Source organism: Brassica oleracea, chromosome C3 (genome assembly GCF_000695525.1).
Source record: "Brassica oleracea var. oleracea cultivar TO1000 chromosome C3, BOL, whole genome shotgun sequence".
In the NCBI taxonomy this organism is placed as follows: Eukaryota; Viridiplantae; Streptophyta; class Magnoliopsida; order Brassicales; family Brassicaceae; genus Brassica; species Brassica oleracea.
In genome coordinates this window covers 55,613,672-55,623,014 of record NC_027750.1, presented here as the reverse complement: position 1 = coordinate 55,623,014, position 9,343 = coordinate 55,613,672, and the positions used below count along the sequence as shown (strand labels likewise).

Below are 9,343 nucleotides of genomic sequence, written 5' to 3'. Positions count from 1 at the left end.
GAAGAGGGAGCGTGAGTTCTGAGGATGACTTTGGTATCGAGAAATTTTTCCTTGGTTAGTTTTATCTGTTCAAGGATGGCTTGGGTAGTGTCTATTTTAGCAATGGTAGGAATTTTTCCAATAGGGGTGAGTCTGGTTACGGGTTGTGGTTGATTGTTTCGTCCTCCTCCCCCGAGAAGAAGTTGATCCTTGAAGGAAGTGGCTATTCCTTTTTGTTTCTGGACCGAGTCGTCAAGTGCTTGTTTTGCATCCTCAAGGTTGCCATAGCTTTTATGAGTGATATTTCTTCCTGTGATAAATTGTGAGGCCTTATGCCATTCGTCGTATATTCCACGCATTGGGCCGTTGAAGATAACATAATATTTATGGGGTTTTTTAGTAGCTGGGCTTGTAGGTGGGCTTTCTGGTAATATTATTGTTTCACTGTTTTGGGTTTGATTTTTTAGTGTTTGGACAGTTGCTTCAAGTTGGGTAATTTCGTCTTGGAGTTTTTGGAGATTTTCTTTTTTCTGCTTGATAGTATTTTCCATCATCTTTATCGCCGAGTCCATGGTTCCTGTCAAATGTTGCCAAAGTGGCTGATTATTGTCCGAAGACTGTTTGTTTTGTTGATAATCTTTACCAATTATCGATGGTTGATCTTTTATACTCAAGATCATGAGTTATTTACTAAAATTATTTAATAAATTGAATCAGTCTTTCGACTGTTGATTTCGATATTCTCGTGTAAGAGAATCTGCTATAGTATTGAGTTCTCCTTTTATGTAGACTGGTATATATGAATATTGAGATAATTGCATTTGCCATCGAATAAGCCTTCCCTGATTATAATTTGCTTTTATATTATACTTCTGAAATCCAATTAAATATTTTGAGTCAGTTCTTAGGTAGAAAGTTATTGGTCTTAAATCTATTTGCCATTTTTTAAAAGCTTTTATAGCTGCTAATGTTTCTAGTTCATGAATTGGGTAATTTTGTTGAGTTGCTGTAAATGTCCCACTATTATATTTAACTAGTTTTTCTTGTTTTAGACTTGTCTTCTGGGTAATTAATTCCTTTAATTTTTCTGTTTTCTCTAAGGCTTTATTAGTTAGAGCTGTAAGAGTTGCTCCCCAATGTGTGATACATGCATCTGTTGACACTATTAAAATGTCATTATCAGTCGGGTTATATAATTCTGGTAAATTTTTACACATTTCTTTTAGTTTTTTCACTGTTTGACTATCTTTTTCTTCCCATTTCCATGGTATCTTTTCTGATATTTTTTCTTGTAATGTTTTTCGTTCTTTTGCTAGATTTTTAAAGAAACCTTGTTCTGATAAATAGTTAAGATTTCCTAAGAATCTTTGAATTTGTTTCCTATCTTCTAGTTTATTTGGAAACTCATAGATTTTCTCTAATATATGTTTTTGTGCGGTTATTTTTCCTTCGCTAGTTATTTCTAAACCTAAGAATTCGATTCTTGTTTTTAATATCTGTGCTTTCTTTTTACTTAGTACTACTCCTTTTTCTTTACATCTTTCTAGTATTTTATAAACTTTTTCTAAATGGTCATTTTCATCATTTTTTGTGAATATTATAATATCATCAATATATGCTGAACTAAATTCTTCATATCCAATTAGATTGTTATCCATAAACTGTTGAAAAATTCCTGGTGCTTGTTTTAATCCAAAAGGTAAAACATTCCATTCGAAATGTTTTTGAGGTGGACAAGTAAATGCCGTTAATGGTTTTGTATTTTCGTGGAGACGTATTTGCCAATATCCCGATTTTGCATCTAATGCGGAGAAAAATTTTGCTCCTCTAAGTTTTTTAATTAGAAATTCTTTACGTGGTAGGTTTTGAGCGTTTCCAATAGTTGCTTCATTAATTTTTCTATAGTCTATTACCATTCTTCGTTTTCCCCGTTTTTGCTCGTTATGGTTATTAACATAAAAGGCTGGTGATGAATGAGGACTATAACTTTCTCTTATCAATCCTTTATTAAGTAATACATTTGTTTCTTCTTTAAATTCGTTTACATCCTGTTCAGTATATGTCATTTTGTAGTTTACTTTAATTTCTTTATTTGGGTCTCTTAGTTTTATTTCTATTAAAAGATTATTTGTATTTTTTATATCTAATGGATCTTCACTACAAACTTCATCAAGCTTATTTATTACCATTTCATTGTTTACTATTTTTAATATTACATTATTTATATTATTTATTAGTAACAATCTTTTTGAATTATATATAGGTATTTTTATTTCGAACACTTCGTAAATGTAGGTATTTATATATAGGTAGGTATAATATAAAAAGACGAAGTCTCAACAGAAATTAAAGAATAATAAATAAACTCAATATAAAAAGACGAAGTCTCAATATAAAAAGACGAAGTCTCCGAGAGCTCCAGTCATCGTGTCTTATTTTCCCGCAGGTTCGAATCTTTCGCGTTTGTAAGAGAAGATATAAGATCAAGTGTGGGACGGGTGTTGACTTTTTCTTTTGATGTTGACATATGTAAATGTAAAGACTTTATGCGTTTATTTCATTATATGTAAATTGTACTGGACCATCTAACTTCTCTAAGAGTTGCTGAATGGCGACTAGATAGCGGGGCGTATTTAGACAATATGCGGGACGTATCTAAACAATTCACCAATCATGTAATAATGTCAAACGTGGTGCGTATTTGAATGAAAACCGCACTCCACAGTAAAACAACAAAACGACAACAAAATATATATATTTTTTGTCTACTTTTCACTACAAAAGCGGTGCGTATTTACCCGCATCAAACTAGGGGAGTTATGACAATCTAAGTGCGGTTTTATGTATACTAGATCTTTTCTCCGCGCTACGCGCGAATAATATATTTAAATTTGTTATATTTATGATTTTTATTTGTATGTGAATTTTTATATATTAAATTATATATAACTAATTTTTTAATTTTTTTTTATATTTTTAGTTTGAAGTAAGTATTTCTATTATATGTAACACAATTAACTAATAAAATATGAAGAATCAAGTCCGAGATTTTAGAGTTAAGTAAAAAAATATAATTATGTATAGAACATAAATTATTTTAGTTTAAAATATCAGAATCTCATCTCGAATAAATCTCGAAAAAGTTACTCCAATAACCTAATTTAAATAAAACTCATTTTTCAAAAAAAAAGCGTACTTAATAATATTTTTTTACGTGTAATAGTTGAAAACCGACAATTGAATGTCGATCTAGAATATAATTTTAATATATCTAACGGTAAAATATTAATTGTAATAATTTTTTTTTGAATTTTGTAATATTACATGAATTAGAAGTCTTTAAAATCTAAAATCTATTTTATTAACATAATATATTTTACCTATTTTTTATTCTTGAAAATCTAAAATCTATTTTTTAATTCATTTATTATAGAGGAATTTCATAATAGAGATAGATTTATCTCCGATGTATTTTTCTATTTTCTCTCCTAAAAAGGAATATTCTTGATATATTCTTTTCTAAGTTTACAAATAATATTTTTTATTTGAGAAAGTTGAAAACCATCCCAATTTATTTTAGTATTTTATAAAATTATGATATTATTTACACTAAATATTTATTTACAAATTATTATGTAAAAAAAAAATATAATTATATTTGTATAACTAATATATTTCATTAAAAAAAAATTTCGGTTATAATTGTTTAAGTAAAAAAGTAATGATCATTTTGTAAAAACAAATAGAGGAGGTGACATGGCAAAATATAGTTTCTCATTGGCCGATTATTTTCGCCTACGTGGACACTGTATCTGAGGCTTACATATTCCAGTTTTAATTAAAGTTTGTAATATTTAAAAGTTATTACTTTAGAAAAGTGTCATTCAATATATAAATTTAATTAATTACACACTAATTTACATAATTAAAATTACACAGTAATTTACATAATTTAATTGGCCACACAATATCCAATAAGTATAAAGTTACATTGAAATATAAAACAATTTATATAGTGAAACAAAAAAAATACTTTTAAACCATTATATTGTAAAGCAAATGGAATATTCAAATTATATTGAAACATTAGAATAGTTAGAATCAGAAAAGCTAAAATCTCAACGTAGATCATTTACGTTGGCCATGCCTTAGACCATCTCCAAAGTATTCTTCTATTTTTTTTCCTAAAATTGAAGAATTTCATAATATAGATGGATTTGTCTCCGGTGTATTTTCCTATTTTTTCTCCTAAAAAAGAATATTCTTGATATATTTTTTTCTAAGTTTAAAAATAATACTTTTTATTTGTGAAAGTTGAAAACCAACCAAATTTATTTTAATATTTTATAAAATTATGATATTATTTACACTAAATATTTCTTTACAAACTATTATATAAATAAAAAATATAATTATATTTATATAAATAATATATTTCACTAAAAAAAATATTTTCAGTTATAATTGTTTAAGTAAAAAGTTAAAAGATCATTTTTTAAAAACAAATAGAGGAGGTGATCACAAAAATATAGTTTCTCATTGGCCGATTATTTTCGCCTACGTAGACACTCTATCTAAGGTTTATGTCCTATTTTTATTTACTTTTTGTTTAAGTTTTAATTTTGATTATATACTAAAAATTCTGAGCTCTTTAGTCATTTAGACTTAAACGCTTCGCGCGGGATTTGGTATTTTGGCCAATATATATTTTAAGTTTGTTTCTAAATTCATCGGTTGTTTCACAATATGTATTTTGTGAGTGGTGTAATTTCTAATTTGCAAGACGGATATTAACATATGCATATGGTATTGTTTATTTTTGATGTAGGATAGTTGTGTGAGTTTATTGTCTTCATACAAACTTCACAACTGTTAATACCTAAGTTTCGATTTATTTTCTTTGACAACACTTAAGTTGTAATCCGGTGTTGATTTGTTAAAGAACTTCAAATCGTTTCGTTTTATTCTAAGACCATGAGCTAAAATATCTTTTGCTCAATTTATGAAAACAAACTTCATCATCTGTAGTAGTAACATGTGTTATACCGGTTTTGGAAATTGTACCGATTGCTTGATGCCCTTCTAACAATTGGCCTATTTTGTTTTGTTTTGTCTATGGTTTTTTTACTATATTTATCAGCCACAACTTCACATGTAAATCACGAACCCAATCCAAATCAACGAACAATAAAAACATATGAGGAATCATATAAAACGCTAACCTGCAGCCATAAATGTCACCAAGACTCCGACTTCTGATCAAGACAAATTTCCATCACCAGAGCTTCATTAATTTTCAGATCCATGAATTGAAATAGGATTCTGATTTTGAATCATCAAACACAGGTGCAAAAAACGATGAATCTGTAACGGGAGCTTTTGGGATTGTTGGGAAGGAGATGAAACAACGCTATCGAATGGCGGAGATGGAAGACGGGTTCAACCCTAAAATCAAAACACCTCGTAGGCGAGTATCTGACGTGGCGAATTTCAAACACCCTATTGGCTAATTTAAAATGATGATGTGGACAGTCTGGCTACTCCTCATATATCCCTTTTAATATTAGTTAGATATATATATATGTATGGCTTTCAGTATTATATATGTATATGTAGAATATTTGAATTGGATTTTTAAAATATCTGAATGGTTATTACTTTTAAAAATCTAATAAACATAAATCCTAATTAATTAAGATATTAAATTATATACAGAATTATATGGCAGATTCATACTAATCAGAATCAAATTTTATATTTAAAATTATTTTTAATATTTTCTGACAAAACTGACAAAATATTTTTCCAATAATCAAACATTATTTTGTATCAATTATTTTATCAAAACTGCACTTATTTCCACTTTAAGACATTTTTATTTTAAAATATATTTATTATGTTAATATATTATTTATATTGTTTTAATATATTTTATGTTCAATACTATTATTATTTTTTTATTAAATAATAATTCAATACCGCAAATATGTACTGTCACCAATCAAACAATATCTCGCACTATTTTTTACTTAAAATCGCACTTGTCCCGTCCCGCACTCTAATTCCGCACGAACCGCAATTTCACCGTCCCGCACTTTAGTTCCGCACCCCTTTTATTACTAATTCCGCCGTCGCCATTCGGGATAATATTTTATACATCATCTTACTCCGTGCAAAGCAAGTACATACCTAGTTAGTACTCCCTCCGTTTCATAGTAGATGATGTTTTAGAAGATATTTTGTTTTTCAAAATAGATGATGTTTTGAAATTTTTATATTATCTTTAACTTTACTGAAAACTGTATGTAATCAATTAGATTTTGCAGTCATTTCTATAATTGTTTGAATGATTTTTTAAATATATTTTTAAAATTACTTTTTAGAGGAAATTAAATTTCTTAAAGGGTGAAAGAATAATATTTAAAAATTAATTAGCCAGACAATAATACTGCAAGATTAAATAATTGGCGCCAATTATCATGCAGCCACCACGAAAGTGAAATCAGATTATTAACACAATTACAATAATTAATCTGGACACTGTTGAATATACGGACGGTGAAGATTAATCGAGTGCAACAGAAAAGAGTACTCTTTTGTGTGTTACATAAAGCTATAGAGCAATGTTGTTCACCTTATTTTCCTTTGGAGATAACGCACGCAGCCACCGATGCTATGATTCCATCGTGACAAACCGCATTATCGTTCTTGTAAACTTGGCTCCCTTTCCTAATCTCTGTATCAAAATGTTTGGTTATCAATGTAATATTTCACTGAAATACTGTAAATATCCAGTTATGGAAGTAGCATTTTAACTGTTATACATACTTCGAATCAAATACTCAAACGGTCAACTTCTAATTTAGGAAACTAAATAACCATTTGATTCAGATAGTTTGATTAAGTTTCATATTACCGTTTTATTTAAAATATCTATATCGTTTTTGCTCTTGGCACTAATATTAAAACTTCATATAAAAATTCAGTACTTCCTCTGTTTCCTTCATTCACACAGAGAAAAAAAGAGCGTGAAGAGGAGACGAAACTTTGACAAAAGAGATGATGGAGTTGGATAATCAGCAGCAACCCAACCCAATGAAGGTGATGACCGACGAGCAGCTTGAAACTCTGAGGAAACAGATTGCTATCTACGCCACCATTTGTGAACGTCTCGTTGAGATGCACAAAACCCTCACTTCTCAACAAGATCTTGCAGCAGGTTCTCTTCCTTATTCTTGGCGTAGTTACCGGTTTAAATCTGAAATTCAAGAATCGGTTTAGCTTAGGTTCTTGTAGAACTCCAGAACCGGTTTAGCTTAGGTTTTTGAGTTTCTGCTTGACCCTTGTACTTAAGCAACTCTCTTTTCATTTGTCTCTTTGGTCAGGTGTTGACAAAGGAGGGAGAATGGTAAGTCTATATGCAGACCCAAGTATTGGTCACAAGATGACAGCTAGGCAGAGGTGGACTCCGACGCCACTGCAGCTTCAGATTCTGGAGCGTTTATTCGATCAAGACACAGGAACACCGAGCAAGCAAAAGATCAAAGACCTAACCGAAGAGCTTAGCCAACACGGTCAGATTGCTGAACAAAACATCTGCAATTGGTTCCAGAACCGGCGTGCTCGTTCCAAGAGGAAGCAGCATTGTGGTGTTGGTTCTTCTAACAACAAAAATGGTGAGGGTGAGGTAGAGACTGAAACTGAGACAATGAATGAGAAGAGAAAGAGACCAGAGAGTCTTTTTGTTGTTCTTCCTGATGGAAATAACAACAATGTCATTGGGACAACAACTACCACTAGTCCTACGCCTGAAGATCTTTGCTTCCAGAGCCCTAAGATGAGCTTAGATCTTCACTTGCTAGGAGTCCAATCAAACCCAAGTAAGTTTAAAAAAAAAAAATATGAATGGTCAAGAAAGCTTGTGAGTTGTGTCAGTGCAACAATCAATGAAGTTGTTGTGATTTGTGTGTTTGCAGGGGATGAGCATCTTGTTGAAAGCTACAACCTTTATGATCATGTTGAAGATTATGACATGTCAGGCTGATTAATGCAAGCTGAAGAAACTTCCATTTATCAGAGATTAAGGAAACAGATTTCATAGTCAGCCTTGAGCAGTTTTAGACTTTATTTTATTTTATAAGGTTTTTAATAGTCTTTTTTTCATGGAATGTTGAATTCTTAGAGCTTTTAATGCATGCTTTGATATTGTTAATTATAATTCTATTAACAATAATAATAATAATAATAATAATAATAATAATAACTGATTTAGTTTAGTTGAAAACATGCAATGCAAACCTAGCAAAGCTTTGTAATACCTCTTCTCAATTTCTTCATCACTCACATTGTGCAAGAGCAAAGTCTCTATAACCAAATCCTCCTGATTAATTTCAGACCTTATCTTCCTTTTCTTCTTCATATGTTCAATCTCCAAACACAACTCACTTTCACTAATTTTGTCACAAGGATGTTGTATCGCATTGATCCTTAACTTGGCCGCCTTAATCTTTTCTCTTCTTCTTTCAACCAAAGCACAACCCTTTATGTAAGAAGGAGGCAAATCATCAAGGCCTACATCTTTCTCCAACACTACCTTGAGTGTAAGCCTTTGACTCATCTTAGACCTGCCCTTCCACCAATCTTCACTAGAAACCATCTCAAAACCTGATCTTCTTACACCTCCATCATCATCATCATCATCATCATCATAACTATACTTAGCTTCTTTGTTTAAGCAGTCCCTCACTATCTCCTTTAAACAAACTCCATCGCTTCTAACCGATTCGTCTCTTCTCTTTCTCATGGACTTTGCTTCCATTAAACCAAACAAAACCCCTGAATGTCTAACAACATTCTTCACAATAACATCTCTCGCCCAAGGCAAACCAACCTCTCCAGCATACCTTCACTAGCTTCTCCGACAACTCTTTATACCGTGTCTTACAAGTAACCAACGAAACTTTACAATCTTTAGCCAAATCCGCAACCTTTAACTTCACCACCGTTCACCCCACAAACAAAAGCCAAAACCGCCACAACCAAAGGCATGTTGAAAAATAAACTTGATTTGGATCAAACATTATTGGGTTAATCATGTGTTGATCCAAAACTTAGCCCAAATTCTAGAAATATCCTCCACCTCCTTAGAATAAAAATCTAGATATTCTCATAGAATTATCTAGATAATTATAATAAAAAATCTTAGATATTATGGTAGAATTCTCTAGATTTATGATTAAAATATGTAAGATATTTTGTATTTTGGAGGCTATAAATACCTCCACTCCCCTTTCATTTTGTATCACCAAGAAGTATCCAAGTTTGTAACAAGTAATAAAAATCTTCTTCTAAGTTATAAAATCTT

At 30.7% G+C, this 9,343-nt stretch overlaps 1 protein-coding gene and 1 pseudogene across 1 annotated transcript; one reads left to right on the top strand and one right to left on the bottom strand.

The window, feature by feature from the left end:
* The first annotated feature begins 7,041 nt into the window (after window positions 1-7,041).
* Window positions 7,042-8,023, top strand: LOC106330983 (WUSCHEL-related homeobox 13-like). The gene is made up of 3 exons (XM_013769360.1): window positions 7,042-7,198; window positions 7,380-7,859; window positions 7,956-8,023. The coding sequence occupies exons 1-3, from the start codon at window positions 7,042-7,044 to the stop codon at window positions 8,021-8,023; spliced, it is 705 nt and encodes a 234-aa protein (XP_013624814.1).
* The window catches only part of LOC106330982, a 5,148-nt pseudogene continuing 3,828 nt past the window's right edge, over window positions 8,024-9,343 (bottom strand).

Coding starts and splice junctions, on each gene's coding strand:
- LOC106330983 (XM_013769360.1), top strand. CDS start 7,042: ATGGAGTTGGATAATCAGCAGCAACCCAACCCAATGAAGGTGATGACC. Junction 7,199..7,379: donor TCAACAAGATCTTGCAGCAG/GTTCTCTTCCTT, acceptor TTGACAAAGGAG/GGAGAATGGTAAGTCTATAT. Junction 7,860..7,955: donor AGGAGTCCAATCAAACCCAA/GTAAGTTTAAAA, acceptor GTGTGTTTGCAG/GGGATGAGCATCTTGTTGAA.